Source organism: Mobula hypostoma, chromosome 4 (genome assembly GCF_963921235.1).
Source record: "Mobula hypostoma chromosome 4, sMobHyp1.1, whole genome shotgun sequence".
Lineage (NCBI taxonomy): Eukaryota > Metazoa > Chordata > Chondrichthyes > Myliobatiformes > Myliobatidae > Mobula > Mobula hypostoma.
In genome coordinates this window covers 53393099-53414539 of record NC_086100.1, presented here as the reverse complement: position 1 = coordinate 53414539, position 21441 = coordinate 53393099, and the positions used below count along the sequence as shown (strand labels likewise).

At 40.7% G+C, this 21441-nt stretch overlaps 1 protein-coding gene across 2 annotated transcripts in view; it reads right to left on the bottom strand.

The window, feature by feature from the left end:
* gmps (guanine monophosphate synthase) overlaps nucleotides 1-21441 on the bottom strand; it is a 63544-nt gene that overhangs the window by 23204 nt on the left and 18899 nt on the right. Inside the window, exon 1 of one of the 2 annotated variants that reach the window (XM_063045799.1) lies at nucleotides 19075-19211. The exons of the other annotated variant lie outside the window; for it this stretch is intronic. Within the exon in view, the coding sequence (XP_062901869.1) occupies nucleotides 19075-19101 (27 nt within the window). The 5' untranslated portion in view covers nucleotides 19102-19211. Of the gene's footprint in view, nucleotides 1-19074; nucleotides 19212-21441 lie in introns of those variants that run through there. 2 annotated transcript variants of the gene reach the window in all.

Here is a 21441-nt window from a genome sequence, read left to right as displayed (position 1 = left end):
ATTATCGAATCTAAAATATATATAGGAGGGAGCATTGGAAAGGAAGAAAGTATAGTACTTAGGAAATTTCTAACTTGTAAATATCTAAAAAAATGTATTCTTGATAAGTTATATTTATTAGATAATTGTTCAAAAGACATAAGGGAACCATCTAAAAATAAATCCAAAAACCGTAAAATACCCTTAGTCTTCCAAGTTTGAAAAGCGCGATCCGTAAAAGAGGGAGGAAAAAATATGTTACCTAAAATAGGAATCGCTAACCCGAATTGATTAAGATCAAAAAATTTTCTGAATTGAAACCAAATGCGCAAAGCATATTTAACTATCGGGTTAGAGACCTGCTTAAGGCGTTTCGAATCAAAAGGAAGAGAGGAACCTAAAATAGAACCAAGTGTATAACCCTGAACAGATTGTAATTCCAATGCTACCCATTTAGGAATAGATAGTATGTCCCGGTCAAGTAACCAAAATTTCATATGTCGAATATTAATAGCCCAATAATAAAATCTAAAATTAGGTAATGCTAAACCTCCATCTCTCTTAGCTTTCTGTAAATGTATTTTACCCAGTCTCGGATTCTTATTCTGCCAAATAAATGAAGAAATTTTAGAGTCAACTTTATCAAAAAAAGATTTAGGAACGAAAATTGGTAATGCCTGAAACACATAAAAATTTTGGCAAAAAAAACATCTTAACTGCATTAATACGACCAATCAAAGTTAAATATAAGGGAAACCATTTAGATGAAAGTTGAGTAATATGGTCTATTAATGGTAAAAAGTTAGTCTTAAATAAATCTTTATGTTTACAAGTAATTTTAATCCCAAGATATGAAAAGTAATTATTAATCAATTTAAATGGAAATTTATAATATAAGGGAAGATGTTTATTAATCGGAAAAAGTTCATTCTTACTAAGATTTAATTTATAACCTGAGAAAAGACCAAATTGTGCTAATAACTCTAAAACAGCAGGGATGGATCTCTCAGGATTAGAAATATATAAAAGTAAATCATCAGCATAGAGTGATAATTTATGGGACTTTAATCCCCGAGTTATCCCAGTAATATTTGAAGATTCTCGAATAGCAATTGCAAGAGGTTCTAATGCAATATCAAATAATAGGGGACTAAGAGGACAGCCTTGTCGAGTACCACGAAAGAGAGGAAAAAAAGGTGAGTTTAAAGAGTTAGTACGAACCGAGGCTACAGGGGAATAATATAACAGTTTAATCCAGGATATAAATTTCAAGCTAAAATTAAACATTTCAAGCACCTTAAATAAATAAGGCCATTCTACTCTATCAAAAGCTTTCTCGGCATCTAAAGAAATAACACACTCAGGAACATTTTGTGAGGGAGTATAAACGATATTTAACAATGTACGAATATTATAAAAAGAGTAACGACCTTTAATAAAACCCGTTTGGTCTTCCGAAATAATAGAAGGAAGTACTTTTTCTAGTCTATTTGCTAATAACTTAGAAAAAACTTTAGAATCAACATTTAATAAAGATATTGGTCTATAAGATGCACATTGAGCAGGGTCTTTATCCTTCTTTAGTATTAAAGAAATTGATGCTCTATTAAAAGATTCCGGAAGTTTACCAAGTTTCAAAGAAGCCTCAAAAACCTTATAGAGCCAAGGAATCAATAAAGAAGCAAAACATTTATAAAATTCAACGGTAAATCCATCAGGGCCAGGAGCTTTCCCCAGATTCATAGAAAAAATAACATTCTTAATCTCATCCATTGTAATGGAAGTATCTAATAAAGAAGACATATCCCGTGAAATCTGAGGGAAGTCTAACTTATCTAAAAAATCATTCATATATTTAGAATCTCGAGGAGACTCTGATTGATATAAAGAAGAATAAAAATCACAAAAGGTTTGATTAATCCCCACATGATCCAATATCAATCGATCATTTTGGTTATAAATCTGATTGATTTGAGATTTAACATAATTAGATTTCAATTGATTAGCCAGCAGCTTGCCAATTTTATCACTGTGAACATAAAAATCACTTCTTGTTTTCTTTAATTGGTTTACAATCGAGGACGAGAGTAGTAAACTGTGTTCCATTTGAAGTTCAGTTCTTTGTTTGTATAGCTCCTCAGAAGGAGCCATAACATATTTCTTATCAATTTCTTTAATCTTGTCCACAATTGCCATCTCCTCCTGCTTCTGTTTCTTCCTCAAAGCAACGGAATACGAAATAATCTGACCCCGAATATAGGCTTTAAAAGTGTCCCAAAGAGTGTTAACCGAAATATCTTCTGTATAGTTAATTGTAAAAAAAAGCTCTATCTGTTCATTCATAAAATTAACAAAGTCCGAGTCCTGAAGCAACAGCAAATTAAAACGCCATTGTCTATTGTTTGGTATATTGGCCATAATTTTAATAGAAAGCTTAAGTGGAGCATGATCCGAAATGGTTATAGAATCATAATCACATTTAATCACTGAAGGAATGAGACGAGAATCGATGAAAAAATAATCAATTCTTGAATAGGAATGATGAACATGTGAAAAGAAGGAAAAATCTTTTTCCTGAGGATGCAGAAAACGCCAAATGTCCGTCGACCCAGAATCAGAAAGGAAAAAATTAATCAAATTTGCAGATTTATTAGGTAAAGTCCGTAAAGGAGCCGAACGGTCCAAAGCTGGAGATAAACAGGTATTAAGATCTCCGCCCCAAATCAATGAAAACTCGTTCAAATTCGGAAACTGATCAAACAATGATTTATAAAATTCCGGACAATCCATATTAGGAGCATAAACATTAACCAAAACTACTTTTTTATTAAATAGTAAACCACTAACCAATAAAAATCTACCATTCAGATCAGAGATAATATCCTGTTGTATAAAAGTAACTGAGGAATCTATAAAAATAGAGACGCCTCGAATCTTAGCATTAGAGTTCAAATGAAATTGTTGTCCCTTCCAGAATTTGAAAAAACGTAGTCTGTCCCCCCTCCGTACATGGGTCTCTTGTAAAAATAAAATTTGTGCTTTAAGTCTCCGGAACACTTTAAAAACTTTTTTCCTTTTAATAGGATGATTAAGACCATTAGTATTCCAGGAGACAAAATTAATAATAGACTCCATAAATCCTAAAGTCAACCCACAACAAGGAGGATTGACAATAGGCGCGACCCACAAACCCGGAGAGGAAACAGAACATACAAAAGATACCGGGGAAAAGGACGCAACCAGTACTTCAATAATGTATATAGCCCAAAGAGAAACAAACTAAAACGTGAAGCCCCTCCCACCACCCACCACCCCAAGACCCCAAGGCAAAATCTAAAGCAGACCCGCCAGAAAGAAGCAAGCGCTAAAACTACCCCCATGACTTCCGGTATACGCTCCCTAAAAAAAAGGTATAAATATGAAAAAGATCAGCTAATTGTAAAACAGTAAAAAAATAAGTAAAAAAAAGTTAACTCAATTAAGATACATACAGAACAGAACAAAAGCCGGAAAATATATATTAAAAAAAACCACAATAAACCTCAAACTCATGAATAGACACAGCAACAAAAAAAATAGGATTATTAACATAAAGTGATTATAAAAAGCAAAACAGAATAAAATTTAAAAAAAACTACAAAATTTAAGGCCGCACAGGAAATACGTAAGATGACAAAAGGGAAGTAACCACCCAGAATCCCCTGGGAAAAGAAAGAAATGACGCAGTTAAAAAGAAAGTTTAGCAGCCATATTAAGAAATCAAAAGTAAACTTTTCTGCCCAAATAGGGCACAGAAAAGTTAAAACCAACCAATTCACAGCCTCCGATCAACGGAGATAATTAAAAAAAGGGAATTAAGATGTTGAAGATGAAAGTTGATCCAGATAACTCTGGGCATCCGATGGAGAATCAAAAAAACGAAGGGCTCCATCTAACATGCGAATCCTTAGACGTGCAGGGTACAGCAGCGCTGGTCTTAAATCCATCTTATAGAATTCCGACATCACGGATCTGTAACGGACCCGTTGGTCCCAGATTGGTTTACTGAAATCTTCCACGAATCGGAACTTAAGATCCGAAAAATCAATGAAACCTTTAGATCGAGCGAATCGAAACAGTCTCTCCTTGTCTTGAAAATAATGAAAACGTAAAATAACGAAAACGTAAAATAACATGCCTAGGTCTATCTGACCTAGACGAGTATGATGGGATTCTGTGAACACGATCCAGTAGCAGTGGTTGGTCAGGAAATACAGTAGGGAATGCATCTTTTAAAAGTTGAGAGAAATATTTCATGGGATTGTTGGCTTCAACGGCTTCCCTCACGCCAATCATTCGTAAATTCTGCCGTCGCATTCTAGATTCCAAGTCAGAGTTTTTAAAAGTCAAAAAGTCCAGTTTCTTCTTCATAACATTAATTGTTTCTTCGATTTTCCCCATCTTAAGCTCACTTTGTTGCGCGAATTTTTGAAGATCAGATATAGCCGACTGATGTTCCGCAATACATGTTTGCATCTTATCAATTAAATCGGCAATTTTCTGGAAATTAGTTGAGATTTCCGTATGAATCAGGTCTTTAACAGGTCCTGCAATTTCCGTACGAATCATCTCCCTAACAGAGGTTGAAATTTGCCTCTGAATTAACTCCGATATCGCTTTCAAAGTCACCGGTGATTCAGTCGGGGGGAGATCCGTAGCTTTTGGTTTAACCGGAGGTTTACCATCCTTGCCGTCTTTCTCGTTCTTAGACATAGCAGATCTAAGTTCCATCCAGTTGTCGGAGAATTCAGTTTAATTCAAAGTATTGTAAGAGTTGATGCCTTAATGGTTAATTAAAGTATAGCTGACCATAGAGAAAAAAAACTCAGAGGTAATGGAGCGAGTCAAGAACGCGACTTCACTCCATGAGCGCTACCGGAAGTCCCAAGGATAATTATTTCAAAAGATTAACTCAATGGAAACATCCCACATCATTGTGAGATAAACAAGGAACTCCCAGTGCATCTCCTTAATATTTCTCCTTCAACTATCAGGGAGATCTTCTCTGTTGTGTACGTACATCTACTGATGCTTCCGGACACATCTTCAGTGATGTTCCTGGAATCATCAGGTGTTTTGGGTCTTTCAACATCATACAACCTCCTCCTGGTGACCCAGCCTGGTGATCAGAATCCAGCTTGTGTCCAGGTGGCTAGCTACTTATGACTTCATGGCTCCCCTCTTTTGAGCCACAGCCATCTTGAGGCCCTCTCGGCCGCATTGGTGGTACTGCGGATGGCTCTCCTCTTCCTCTCTCCCTCGATGCTCAAAATGCTGAAGGCTCTTACTAAAGAACGGGCTACGAATCCCCTACAACCAACCTCCACTGGGAGACACCTAGCTCTCCATCCAGCCTGCTGACAGTTGCTGACCAGTCCTGTGTACTTGGAGAGCTTCCTTTCAAAGGCCTCTTCCAAGCTATCTTCCCATGGGACTGTCAGCTCCAGCAGCACCACTTGCTTAGTCGACTCAGACACTAGGACAATGTCTGGTCGCAGGGTGATGGCTGCGATATGGTTGGGGAACTAAATCGGTTGGAATTCCTTGAGGAAGTAACAAGCGGGGTAGACAACAGAGAGACATTGGACATTATCTACTTGGATTTTCAGGTTATTGGACAAGGTACGTCACACAAGGTTGCCAACAAAGCAGCCCATGGTATTTACAAGAAAGCTACTGGCATGGACAGAAGATGCAAAGAGTGGGATTAACAGTATCCTTTTCTGGTCAGCTGCCAGTGACTAGTGGTATTCCACAGAGATTAGTGCTGGGTGTACCACTTTTCACATTACATGATAACGATCTGGATAATGGAATTGATGGCTTTGTGGCCAAGTTTGTGCATGATACAAAAAGATAGGTGGAGGGGTGCGTAGTGTTGAGGAAGCAGAGAATCTGCAGAAAGATGGACAGATTGGAAAAATAGACAAAGTGGCAGAAGGAATAAAGGTGTAGACAACTATCGAAACAGAGAGCAAATTCAGAAATCAGAAGTACAAGGGAGTTGGAAGTCCTAGTGCAGGATTTTATAAAGGTTAACTTGCAGGTTAAATTGGTGGTAAGGCAGGCCAATACAATATTAGAAAAGAGGACTAGAATATATAAAATAAAAATTGCAACAATGATGTTTTACAAGACATTGGTCAGACCACATTTGGAGTATTGTCAGCAGTTTTTGACCTTGATGTGTCGTTGATGAAGAGAGTACAGAGGAGTTTACAAGAAAGACCCCAGGAATGAAAGGGTTAACATAAGGCTTTTTTTTTTAAGATGGCTTTGGGCATGTACACGGTGGAGATTAGAAAGGTGGTGATGGTGGTGGAGGCGGGGGGGGGGGAGAGAAAGAACAGAAACCTACGAAATATTGAAAGGCCTGGAAAGTGTGGATGTGCAGAATATTTCCAGTAGTGCGAGAGTTTAGGACCAGAGGACATACCCTTAGAATAAAAGGAGGTACTTTTTATGAGGAGCTATATATTTATCCAGAGGGTGATGCATGTGTGGAACTAATAGACACAGATGGCTGTGGTGGTCAAGTTATTCGGGATTTTTAAAAGCAAAGGATGATAGAAAGTTCCAGGAAAAAGTCACGAGACGGAAAATAAATCAGCCACGATTAAATGGCAGAGCAGACACGATGGACTGAATAGCCTAATTCCACTTTTATGTCCTACGGTGAAAGGAAGACCTGCAAATTGATTCCCGCAGTTATCCAATATAGGTTACTTCTTGTACTACAATTATCATATTTAGAGTGCCCAGAGAACTGAAGTAATATAAATATTTAGTATCTTGTTGCCGACTCTCAACCCCTTGGGAACAAATGAATACCTTGACAAATAGAAAGTTTAAGAGCAGGCTTAAGAGGAAAATCAGGAGAGCAAAAAGATGGAATGAGATGGACCTGGCTGGCAGGGTGAAAGATATATAGACTTTAGTAAGGCCTTTGACAAAATCCTTCCGGCATGGCTAATCTGGAAAATTTGGCTGGATGGAATGCGGGGTGAGCTAGTGAGGTGGATTCAAAATTGGATCAATGAGAGTAAACACAGTGATGGTTGAAGGTCCATTCTCTGACTGGAGGCCTGTGACTAGTGGGTTACCCAGGTCTGTGTTGGAACCTGTATTCATTATTCATGTAAGTTATTTGGATGTGAATATGCATGGCACAATTAGCAAGTTTGTTGATAATAAATTAGAGAGTATTGTGAATCAGTTAGATATCTTGATCAGCTGGACATGTGGATTGAGGAACAGCAAATGGGTTTCAACTAGGATAAGTGAGAAGTGATAATTTTGTCATTCAATTCAGGATATGTTGTCTATACAGGTATGCGTCGCTGAACGTCCACGATACGTTCTGTGAAATCGGACGTTATGTGATTTGGACGTTGTGCAAACACCATATTAAATACTTAGCAAACCGATATGGAGTTCTATAGTGTACCTGTATTGACTAAATAGTCAATAACTTGCACTAAAACTGTATATTGTACATTAGTGGTCACCAACCTCTTTAAGCCCAAGATCCCCTACCTCGACCTTAGCAAAAGGCAAGATCTACCCAGTAAATCGTTTAGAGAAAAAAAAAGCTCAGATTGTACTTCCAATTTGAGGCCTTTTATTTGGGCTAATTGTATTTGAATTACACAAAATACTTTTGTCAAACTTTCAAATTAATTCAAACAAGAAAACATTGTAACTAGCATATCTTTGTTTAAGAATATTACAACACTTCACACCTTTAATTCTAAGTTTCATTATTTAATTTTATTTCAACACGAAAAATAAATGAATAAAAATTGACTGTTGCACTCAGTGTGATGACTGGGGCAGAATACTTTCTGCTAGTTCCCTGAAATTTGGCTAACTACAGACAGCCAGTCTGAGACAGTCTGTGAGGTGTATGTCAGTAAGACAGCTCCTGTACTTAGATTTAATAATTTTCATCTGTGAAAATGCAATTTCACATAGATAAGTTGACACAAAGTAGGCACTGACTTTTAGTGCTATAAAACCAACGCACACACCGCGCATTGCTGGGGCCCCATCAGTAGTAATTGTCACCAGTTTATGAATGGGGATGTCATTTTCACAGACATTTTTTTAAACTCATTGTAAATATCCTCACCTCTCGTTCTCTCTAATTGCGAAAGATTGAGGAAGTCCTCCTTGTTGTAAAATACTGGAAAGCCATTCTGACAAATACAACAAGCTGAGCTGTTTGCATTACATCCAGGGATTCATCGAACTGTAGTGAACAATATTCACAGAGTGACAAGTCCTTTAACACTTGTCGATCCACGTACTCTGACAGTGACTCTACCCTCCTTGTCACTGTTGCAGGGCCAAGCAGTATATTATGTATTGCGGTTGCGATGTCGTTTTTGTTTTTAAAGTCAAGGAAAAATCTCTGTGGTAATGGCCATTGCTTCCTTGAATAAATCGGCATCTGTAAAAGGCTTCTTGTGTTTAGCCAAAAGGTGACTTACACAAAATGATGTTTCAATAGCAGCCTTATTTTGAGCAGCATGTTTTGTGAAAAACAATTGCTGGGCCTTCAAACCTGATTTCAGCTCCTCAACTTTCTTGGCACGAATTGCGCTCTTTGGGGGGGGGGGGGGTAGGTGTCTTTAAATTTCTGGTGGTTGGTGTTGTGGTGTCACTCCAGATTCTCTTTTAGTCAGTGCTTGTGTTTGGTGGCACAATATACAATTACATTTGTATTTCACCAAGGTAAATAGAAATTCCTCATCCCATTCTGGATGGCCGTCTCGACTTCACCACACCTTGTTCCCATTCCAACCTTACTCCTTCCGAACGCTCTGCTCTCCACTCCCTCCGCACTAATCCTAACCTAACTATAAAACCCGCCAATAAGGGGGGTGCTGTTGCAGTCCGGCGCACTGACCTCTACCTTGCCGAGGCAGAGCGACAACTCACGGATCCCTCCTCTTATTTACCCCTCGATCATGACCCCACTAAGGAGCACCAGGCCATTGTCTCCCACACCATCACCAACTTTATCCGCTCAGGGGATCTCCCATCCACTGCTACCAACCTCAGTTCCCACACCCCACACTTCCCGTTTCTACCTCCCACCCAAGATCCACAAATCTGCCTGTCCTGGCAGACCTATTGTCTCAGCTTGCTCCTGCCCCACTGAACTCATTTCTGCATACCTTGACATGGTTTTATCCCCTCCTTGTTCAATCCCTTCCTACCTATGTTTGTGACACTTCTCACGCTCTGAAACTTTTCAATGATTTTAAGTTCCCTGGCCTTCGCCGCTTTATTTTCACCATGGATGTCCAGTCCCTATACACTTCCATCCCCCATCAGGAAGGTCTCAAAGCTCTCCGCTTCTTTTTGGATTCCAGACCTAACCAGTTCCCCTCTACCACCACTCTGCTCCGTCTAGCGGAATTAGTCCCTACTCTTAATAACTTCTCCTTTGGTTCCTCACTTCCTCCAAACTAAATGTGTAGCCTATGGGCACCCGTATGGGTCCTAGCTATGCCTGCCTTTTTGTTGGCTTTGTGGAACAATCTATGTTCCAAACCTATTCTGGTATCTGTCCCCCACTTTTCCTTCGCTACATTGACGACTGCATTGGTGCTGCTTCCTGCATGCATGCTGAGCTCGTTGACTTTATTAACTTTGCCTCCCAACTTTCACCCTGCCCTCAAGTTTACCTGGTCCATTCCCGACACCTCCCTCCCCTTTCTAGACCTTTCTGTCTCTATCTCTGGAGACAGCTTACCACTGATGTCTACTATAAGCCTACTGACTCTCACAGCTATCTGGACTATTCCTCTTCTCACCCTGTCTCTTACAAAAATGCCATCCCCTTCTCGCAATTCCTCCGTCTCCGCCGCATCTGCTCTCAGGATGAGGCTTTTCATTCCAGGACGAGGGAGATGTCCTCCATTTTTAAAGAAAGGGGCTTCCCTTCCTCCATCATCAACTCTGCTCTCAAACGCATCTCCCCCATTTCACGCACATCTGCTCTCAGTCCATCCTCCCGCCACCCCACTAGGAATAGGGTTCCCCTTGTCCTCACCTACCACCCCACCAGCCTCCGGGTCCAACATATTATTCGCTGTAACTTCTGCCACCTCCAACGGGATCCCACCACTAAGCGCATCTTTCCCTCCCCACCTCTCTCTGCTTTCCGCAGGGATCGCTCCCTACACGACTCCCTTAGCCATTCGTCCCCCCCATCCCTCCCCACTGATCTCCCTCCTGGCACTTATCCTTGTAAGTGGAACAAGTGCTACACATGCCCTTACACTTCCTCCCTCACCATCACTCAGGGCCCCAGACAGTCCTTCCAGGTGAGGCGACACTTCACCTGTGAGTCGGCCGGGATGATATACTGCGTCCGGTGCTCCCGATGTGGCCTTCTATATATTGGCGAGACCCAATGCAGACTGGGAGATCGTTTCGCTGAACACCTATGCTCTGTCTGCCAGAGAAAGCGAGATCTCCCAGTGGCCACACATTTTAATTCCACGTCCCATTCCCATTCTGCTATGTCTATCCACGGCCTCCTCTACTATAAAGATGAAGCCACACTCAGGTTGGAGGAACAACACCTTACATTCCGTCTGGGTAGCCTCCAACCTGATGGCATGAACATTGACTTCTCAAACTTTCGCTAATGCCCCACCTCCCCCTCATACCCCATCCATTATTTATATACACACATTCTTTTTCTCGCTCCTTTTTCTCCCTCTGTCTCCCTCAATATACCCTTGCCCATCCTCTGGGTTTTCCCCCCTTCCCCTTTTTTTCTTTCTTCCTGGGCCTCCTGTCCCATGATCCTCTCATATCCCTTTTGCCAATCAACTATCCAGCACTTGGCTCCCTCCCTCCCCCTCCCGTCTTCTATCATTTTGGATCTCCCCCTCGCCCTCCCACTTTCAAATCTCTTACTAGCTCTTCTTTCAGTTAGTCCTGATGAAGGGTCTCGGCCCGAAATGTCGACTGTACCGCTTCCTAGAGATGCTGCCTGGCCTGCTGTGTTCACCAGCAACTTTGATGTGTGTTGTTTGAATTTCCAGCATCTGCAGAATTCCTCGTGTTTGTATGTGTTCACCTTCTTTCGTGGAGCCTCCACCATGCCATCAGGATATCATGAGTGCCATCTATCAGTGGTCCCCAACCTCTGGGCCACGGACCAATACCGATCCGCGAAGAGTGCAGCAGTAGTCGGAACGCACCCGGCACATCTTTAAGAAAAAAGCCAAAATAAACAAGCTAATTAATTAGATGCCACCCGGCAAGTAAATGTTGGCCCAGATCAGAGGCGAATGCCAATTGCTTTGCCTCTGATCTGGGCCGTCATTTACGTATCTGGCAGCACCTAATTAATTAGCTGTTTATTTCGGCTTTTTTCTTAAAGGTGTGCCGGGTGTGTTCCGACTACTGCTGCATTCTTCGCGGCAATGTATCGGTCCGTGGCCTGGAGACTGGGGACCAGTGCTATATACTGATGTTTGCGACAGTGTGTACTCTTACCTAATCTGAGAATTGGTCACTTTGATGCAGCACAAGCTACGCTGAAAACGCAGTGCACGGAGGGGGAACTACACACACGTGCACTGGGCAGAAAGAACGGAACTAAAACCCCGCAACCCAGAAACAATCTCTCTTTACAAACAGCTTTCAGTAGCGAAAGTATTGCTATATTACCATTTTCCTAATTAGTATTACTTATTTTTATAATGCTCACATTACAACAGTATTATTTATGATTTTTTTCCCCTTCGGGATCTACCGGGAAAGTCTCAAAAATCAACCGGTCCATCGCGATTGACGGGTTGGCGACCATTATTGTACACTATATTACATACACTACAATTTTTATTTCATTTTAACCTTATTAATTTATTTTTCACTTTTTAAAATTTTATGTAAACACTTTCTTAGCCTATATCACACACAATTTATCAAAGATGATCAGGATCATCCACATCGCTGTTCTCAACTTCCTCATAGTGTTCCACTGGAAACGTTTCAGGTCAAATAACCTGCATTTGGAAGCCATGATACACTTTACGGTAATATTTTCGAAAGAAAATTAAACAGAGGGATAACGCTACTACACTCAAGAGATGCGCGATACACGAGATTGGTTATCCATCATGTTCTCCGATCGGGACTATGGACGTATATGCAATTGGACGTTGTCTGAATAGACATTTAGTGGCACACACCTGTACTAACTCACCTGTATAGTGAATGAAAGGGTACTAACTAATGGTGAAGAATAGAGGAACCTGGGGGTACAAGTGTACAGTTCGCTGAAAACACCCAGAGGTCTTCTGAGAGGAAATAATGGGAGAGGTAAATTATCAAAGGACATATATATCACCATGTACATTCCTGAGATTAATTTTCTTGAGGGCATTCAAAATAATCACAACAGAACAGAACAGTATTGGTCAAAGACTATACCCAACAGGACGGACAATCAAATACAAAAAGAAAGAAAAAAATAAGAATAGGGTGGTGGGGTGGAGATATGCCAGCTGCTTCTTTAGTCCACTAGTCTGCAGGTCACCCTTGGGCAAGGCTATGCATCTACTTGCACATCACAAGTCCTGCTTACACAACCACTAACACCAACCTCTGAAAAATATTGATAATTGCTGGGGTCAGACTTGTAAAACCACTGCCCAGAAGGCTGCAATGGCAAATCACTTCTATAGAAAAATTTGCAAAGAACAGTCATGGAATGACCATGATCACCCACATCATACAGCACGGCACACAACGAACAATAAAAAAGCAATAAATGGATAACATGAGATGAGTCCTAGAAAGCAAGTCCATATGTTATGGGAACAGTTTAGTGTTGAGGTGACTGAAGTTATCCCACCTGGTTCAAGAGCCTGATGGTAATAACTGTTCCTGAACCTGGTGGTATGGGTCCTGAGGCTCCTGTACCTCCTTTCTAATGGCAACAGCAAGAAGAGAGCATGACCTAGATGGTGGGGGGTCCTTGATGGGTGTAGTTTTCCTGTATCAACACTGCATGTAAATACGCTCAATGGTGGGGAAGGCTTTACCTGTGATGGACTGGGCTGTATCCACTACTTTTTTTTTAAAAAAGCTTTCCATACCAACCTGTGATGCAACCAGTCAATTTACAGTCCACTGCACATCTATAGAAGTTTGTCAAAGTTTTAGATGATATGCCAATTCCTCTCAAACTTTTAAGATAGTAAAGACGCTGCTGTGCTTTCTTTACAATGGCATTACTTGCTGGACCAAGGATAGATCTTCTGTAATGATAACTCCAAGGAATTTGAAGTTGCTGACCCTCTCCACTTGATCCCCTGATAAGGAATGGCTCATGGACCTCTGGCTTCGTCCTCCTGAAATCAATAATCAGTTCCTTGGTCTTGCTGACATTGAGTAAGAGTTTGTTGCTGTAGCGCCACTCAACCAGATTTTCAGTCTCCCTTCTATATGCTGATGCATGACCACCTTGGATTCCGCCAACGTCGGTGGTGTTATCAGCAAACTTAAATATGGTATTGGAGCTGTACTTAGCCTCATCAAAGTGAGTAGAGGGCAAAGCACCTAGCCTCCTCGTACATCTGAGCTGATGGAGATTGTGGAGGAGATGCTGTTGCCAATCAGAACTGACTGGGGTCTGCAAGTGAGGAAATAGAGGATCCAGTTCTAAAAGGAGGTATTGACGCCTAGGTCTTGAAGCTTATTGATTAGTTCTGAGGGGATGATTGTATGAATGGCAAGCTGTAGTCAATGAAGAGCATCCTGATGTATGCATCCTCACTGTCAAGATGTTGCAGGATTGAGTGAAGAACTGAAGAAATGGCATCTGCATGTTGATGGTACGCAAATTGCAGCAGATCCAAGTCGTTTCTTGGGCATGTGTTGGTGCTACTGGATGATAGTCATTGAGACAGGTTACTACATTCTTCTTGGTCACTGCTATAATTGAAGCCTCCTTGAGTAAGGTAGATCCTCAGACTGCAAAAGCATGAGATTAAACATGTGGGTGAACACTCCTGCCAGTTGATCAGCACAGATCTTTATTACTTGGCCAGGTACCCTGCAGATTCACCCTCCTGAAGAATGCTCTCATACTGCTCTCAGAGAATGAAATCACAGGGCCATCAGCAACCAGGTCCATGCTTTCACAGTCAAAGCGAGCATAAATGGCATTGAGCTCATCTGGGAGCGAAGCTTTGTTGTCACTTGCTTTCACTTTAGAGGAGGCAATAGCATTCAAGCCCTGCCATAGCTGTCAAGCATCCTTCAGTGATTCAAGTTTGGTCTGGAATTAGCACTTTGCATGTGAGACAGCTTTCCGGAGATCATATCTAGACCTCTTGAATTTCAATTGGCTGCCGGAGTTGAATGCCACTGATCTGGCCCTCATAAGATTGCAGATCTCAATGTCCATCCAGGACTTCTGGTTGGGGAAGACTCTCAATGATTTTGATTGGTGGAACAAGTTGGATTGCATGTGTGCATATGTTAGACTGCTGAGAACGACTTGTTCTTGCTGATAACAACCATGCAATACTAATTTACAAGACATGTCACTCGGGACATGAGCTATTTTTTAGTGTGACTGTTTTACTGCTATCTTATATGTGCTATATATGCCTCTTACTGTATTTGACAGTTGGCACTGTTATGCACCTTGGCTCTGGAGGAACTGTTTCATTTGGCTTAATTTATGTACCGGTGGAGGACAATTAAACTTAAATTTTAACTTGAACTCGAAAGTCTGACCTTGCAAAGTGTATGAAAACAGAATGTCCTTTACTTTAACAAACAGTGCAAGTAAAGAATTGTTTGATATAGCATCAACACAAATCATATTTTAATCCTCAATCAGCTTACAGAACCTCATGTAACCATGACCAAAACATAGCTCCATCTGTCAAAATGCTTAGATTTCTTAATTATGACAAAGTCACCAATTTAGAGCAATTGTAAAAACAAATTAAAATGCTTCCACAGTACTATTTCACAGCATCCAAAAAAAACTGGAAACTATGAACTGGTACAGTTGCAGTAGGTAAAGAGTAAAAGAGACAACAAATTTAGAAGAGCCAACATAAAAACAGTAATAAAGAATATTGAGTGCTACTTATGAACTACTTATGAAAAAAGCAAATGGAAGAATGTTATGTAATTTTATCAATTGTCTGAGATAAAATCTAAAGCCAATCTAAAGTCAAGAGTATGGATTGAGCTCAGTATTCAAAAAGATATACACAGAACAGAAGCAGCTCAAAAAGAGATAAATTATGACAACCTAATGAATTATAATCCAGGACATAAATGTAAAGGCAAAAGTAATAATCCAAGACTCAAAATAAATGATAACCGAGAAGGGTAAAATGAGGAAACCATTTAAGGTTGGACAGAATTGGATAATGTAATCTGGAGAAAAAAAGTGAAAAATATTTAATATTGGCTAAAACAACAACTAGCCAGCAGTGAAACAATACACATGAATTAGGCAAGGACAAAAGTAAAGCTACAGAAAATGCTAATCTAAGTAATATATTAAGAAAGGAAAGGAAAAAGCAGCTAAAAACTGAATTCAGGATTTTAAGGACAAAAATACTCAAATGAGGATACTGCTATTAAAACATCAAGAATATAATCAACGCTAATAATAAAAATACTAGAAACATACCTCAGTAATCAAGCTGATTAAGTAAGGACATTTGGACAGAAGTAAAAATTATAACCACATGTTAAACCCCAAAATTCTGACCAGACCAGCATTACTGTGCACAATTCTGGTCACAATAAAACACAAAGAAAATGGAGAAAAAGCAGATGGAGTATTTAAATGAAATGCAGAACAAATAGAACACTAGCAATATTATTACAGTACTATTAATTCTTAATAGGTATTGATGAAAAAATTCATCCAGAGTATGCTGCAGTGTTCTTTTGACTGACTGTAAGTGAACAAAATCAGTAGACACCTAGTGCAAATACTGGAATGGCTTCATACAATGTTTTCCATAATTGCATCCCCCAAACCTTCCTTTTCATTGTTATATTCAGAATAGTTGTGGGTACCTTTAAAATTCTTCATAGTTCCTAACTTGTAGTAAAATACTGTAGTTTCATTTTCACGCCCTGTCATTTCTGGCATCTCCAATCCTGACTGCTTGAAACTGCAGTGAGTGAGCAACAGTTCTGAGTTGTCTTACTTGTTATTTCTCACCATCACCTGTGCCAATCCCTGCAGTATTTGGTGATCCTGCAATCTGTTTTAGAGGCTGATGTCTGAACTGTTTTCATGAGGGTAACTCCTCCTAGGGTGTCAGGTCCTGGTAGGACACTTAAAATCTGTGTCAACAAACTGGTTGGAATGTTCAAGGATATTTTCCAATTGCTCACTTATGTAGTCAAAGGTCCCCACCTGCTTCATAAGGGTGACAATCATACCAACAAAAAAGTGAGCTACTTCAAAGACTGTTGCCCAGTGGCAATCACATTTACTAAGATGCAGTGCTTTCAGAGGTTAGTCACTGCCACAGCACGCTAGCGCAGTGGTTAGCACAATGCTTTACTGTACAGGCAAATTGAGTTCAATTCCCACTGCAGCCTGTAAGGCATTTGTATGTTCTCTCTGTGATCACATGGGTTTCCTCCTGGTGTTCTGGATTCCTCCCAAAGTCCAAAGACATACTGGTTTAGTCGGTTAATTGATCACTGAAAATTGTCCCAAGATTAGGCTAGGATTAAACTGGGGGATTACTAGGCAGCGTGGCTCTGTGTGTCATTAAGTAAACTCAGCTCCTGCCTAAGCAAGTTCCTGAACTTTCTGCAATTTACTTATCACAATAGGTCTACAGCAGATGCAATGTCTATGGTTCTCCACTCAACCTTGGTTCACCTGGACAACAATACCCACGACAGGCTGCTGCTTATTGAATACACTCAGTATTCAACATCATACCCTCAGTTTTAATCAATACACTCCTAAATCTCGGCCTCGCTACCTTCCTCTGCAACTGGATCCTTGACTTCATCGGAAGAACAGTCAGTGCAGACTCTACATCTCCTCCTCGTTGACAACCAACACTCAGGGATGCATGCTTAGCCTACTGCTATATTCTCTCTACACCCACAACTGTTGAGCTAGGCACAGCTCAAACATCATTTATAAATTTGCCAAATTTCAGGTGGTGATGAGGTGGCATACAGGAGTGAGATACATAAACTGGTTGAGTGGTGTCAGAACCAATAACCTCACTCAACATCAGTAACCAAGACGATGCTGACCACACACGGCGATGTTTGCATGTTGTACACAAAACTTCTACTCTTCTGAATCACAATCACTGCAATTGGCAGCCTGTATTTTCCCTTTAAGCAACATACTTTTAAACTGGCTTAATGAACTAGCGATCTTCTCAAGGGTTTGGCAGACTTAACTCTCAAGAATGTAAAAGAACCGAGTAATACTGATAATAACTTTCAGATTTTCTTGTTTAGTTGCAGTCTGATTTACTCTGAATTTTGTTACCTTCATCATTATGAACAATGGATCATTGCTGTTATAATGCTAGTGACAGGAATGTTAAATTTTGAACATTAAGATAGCTAATCAGCACAATAGTTAAACCTTACAGAAATAACTTGGCAAATTCTCCTTTATTTGTGAATCCATGCTTTCTGCCACTTGTACCAACTAAGTCTATTCAAAATAACAATGGTGAATTCACATTTCTTCTACATACCTCTTCCAACTCTCTTCCTTCAATAGCCATGAGACTATTGAACTGCCTGCCAACACCCAAGTCTCATCACGTATGAAGTGTGAGCAGTATTTTACTGTTTACTTTTTAAACCCGTGTCATAAATGCACATTCTTATTTGTTAGCTTATTGCTGGAAATATTACTTGTGTGTGTTATACTGTGTTGTACACCTTGGTTTGGAGGAACATTGTTTCGTTTGGCAGTATACAGATGAATAACAAGAAACTTGAACTAGCTGCAACACAAATTGATCTCAGTTTAGGTTTAACCTTTGGAGATTTCTCTGCACTACTTCTCTTGAATCCTAATGAGCAACACAACAGCAGAGTGCAAAGTACCATAGTTGCACAGCTCTAGTGGCCCGAGTTTGTCTGTGTGGAGTTTGTCCATTCTACATGGGTTTTCTCCAAAAGCTAGTTTCTCCACATCTCAAACTCATGCTTGTGAGTTAACCTGCTACTCATTGTGAGGAGACAGCAGAAGGGTGAAAATTAATAAGGGAAGGGGGAGGGGGGAGAAAAATACGTGTGTGAGTGGGATTGATGGAAATTCTGAGAAGTTGCACAAGTTCAAATGGCAGAATGGACTAAGATGTAAATACTGTGAACTTGCAAGAAACAAAACTGACGACAAACATTGAACGAGGACTCTATATGACAAACCATTTTTCTATCTAGTGCTTTTTTTAAAACATATATGTGTACAATCAAACACTTTAAAATCCACAGGACAAAATAGTATCCCTTTTAAAAGGAGTCCCGATTATTATTTACTATTCGTACTGTCCTCCCAAGACTTGCAATGTATCACTGCGGTAACGGTCAATCACAAGAGCAATGGTCATCATTAAACCTCTGAGGATTAAGAGATCAGGCACAAATTCACTCCGATCTCTTGCAGCTCAACATCCACCATCCCCACCGCCTAAACAAAAGTATGGCTCCACTTTACAAGGGCTTGAAGCACCATGTTAAGAGCGTAAGTTCGCAGGTCCTGGCTGATGGCTGATTCCTTCCCCAACCCCAAGCTAACGAAACTCGACTGTAGAGTAAAACAAGTTACACCACGATTAAAATACACCAAGCAATGCAATTACCCTGCGGCCTTGACATAACACTGATCAGCCCAAGCCAAATAAGTGAACACAATTTTGAGTGTAGCGCTCAGACCTCTAGGCCGCAGGCTCGGCTTCTACTGAAGCTGGCAGAACGGCACCTCCCTAGCCCACTTCTCGACCCGCAGTGAGGAGGACCGGGCCCAGCCCAACCCAGACTAACCTTGGAATCGCCGTTACACAGCGCCATCGATGTTGCCCCAGAGTCCGGCAGCAGCTCCAAACGCGTGCGACGCTACTCCGCTCTTGCACTCGCAGTTACTGCAGCTTTCGCGCCGACAATGCGAGACTAGCCCATAGCCCACCGCGCATGCCCAGCTCCTCCCCCGGCCGTCGCTGGAAGTAAGGGCCATTGAGCAAAGCCAACACGTTTTGTAGGGGAGGACATTTAGTGTCGCAAATCAACAGTCTTGCAATCCTCACGCCGTAAGTTATTGCTTACAATTCCTATTTTCTGCATCAAATATACAATTTAACTTTCTTAAGTTCGACACAATGACTGAATAATGGGCTTGAACAAAGAATGGGCCAGAATTCGCTAAAATGCTGCGAAGTTACAACATACATTCTTAACTTCACACAATTACGGTGCGAGTGATTTACCCCATTTTATCTTACAAGCCAGAAACTAATGGGGTATTTTGCAACTTCCCAATGAATTCCTTGCTGGAAAAATTGTATAGCTAATTATGGAAGCTTGAATCCTCAATCAAAATCATATACCCACAGTGGTGAAAAAAGACATCAGTTATTTCAGACAATCAAAGAGACAGTTAATTTTAATTAAAAACCTAGCAATCCTCAGGTTATTGAATGATTAGTCCTGCTTCACCATCAGCTTTCCCTAAAGATCTCATTATCATTCTTTTCCCGAGTTTAAACAATATGCTGAAATTGCTGTATAAATACAAATAAAATACAATGTAATGACTCTGCTGAAGAACTATAACCAGGATATATTTCATAGGCAATCATTATTACCAATGTATTAAACTTCACTACATTTTAGTTGTAACCTTTTAGTTTTTTCCCACTCCTATTTCAATCTCTTCATAGGCAATCATTATTACCAATGTATTAAACTTCACTACATTTTAGTTATAACCTTTTAGTTTTTTCCCACTCCTATTTCAATCTCTTCATGGCTATTTATTCACTGTTACTTTCTCAAGTCTTTATTGGGTAGCACAATGACACATATTGCAAACTTTCAGGGTCTGGCCTTCCCGAGTTAGTCCTGACTGAACTCCAGTGGTGTTTGTGTGGAGATTGCACATATCCCTGTGGCCGGAGAGGCTTCCACTCCAACCTAAAGATGTGCCAATTGGTAGGTTAACTGGCTACTGTGAATGGCAGGAGAATTGACAAAAGATGGGTTTCTGATGAGAAGATGAGTCATTAACCATCTGAACTTCTGCACTCTTCTTTCCTATTCAAACTTCACCCTCTCTGAATGCACTGCTCTCTACTCTCTCTGCACCAATTCTCAACCCCACCATCAAACTCATTGACAAGGGATGTGCTGTTGGAGTCCAGCAAACTGACCTCTATCTTGCTGAGGCCAAGCAGTAACACCTCCTCTTACTTACCCCTTGAACAGTACCCCACTAATGAGCATCAGGCCATTGCCTCCTGCACCATCACCAACTTCATCACCTCTGGAGATCTCCCATCCACCGTCACCAACTCTGTACTGCTCATTTCCACTTTCTACTCAAGATCCACAAGCCTGATTTCTTGTAGGTCCAGTGTTTCTGCCTGCTCATGTCCCGCTGAACTCATGTCTGCATACCTCGACTCCATTTTTCCCCTTTGCTTCAGTCCCTTTCGACTTATTTTTGTGACACTTCAAACGCTTCTGATCACTTAAATCACTTTAAGTTCCCTCATTTTCATTTTGGACATCCGGTCCCTATACACTTCTATTCCCCATCAGGAAGGCCTTAAAGCTCTCTGCTCCTTTCTGGATAGCTGGACTAACCAGTTCCCCTCCACCACTACTACTGTCTGGTAACTGGTTCTTATCCGCAACAATTTCTCGTTTGGCTCCTTTTACTTTCTGTAAGCCTAAGTTGTAGCCATGGGTACTTAGACAGGTACCAACTATGCCTGCCTGTACTCCAAGCCTACACTGGTAATGCACCGCAACTCTTCTTCTGTTACGTTGGTGCTGCTTCCTGTTTTCCACCCATGCTGAACTCATAATTTCATCAACCTTACCTCCAACTTCCACCCTGACCTCAAATTTACATCATCCATCTCTGACACTTCTCTCCTCTTTATGATCTCTCTGCCTCCTTCTCTGGAGGCAGACTATTGACAGATATCTTTTACAAACCTACTGACTCTCTTCCCAACCTGTCACTTGTAAAAATGTTACTCCTTTTTCTCAGATCCTCCATCTCCGCCATATCTGTTCTGAGGATGAGGTTTTCCATTCTAGAACATCTAAGATGTCCTCCTTCAAAGAATCAGGTTTCCCTTCCACCACCATCGGTGCTGCCCTCAACCACATCTCCTCCATCTCCCA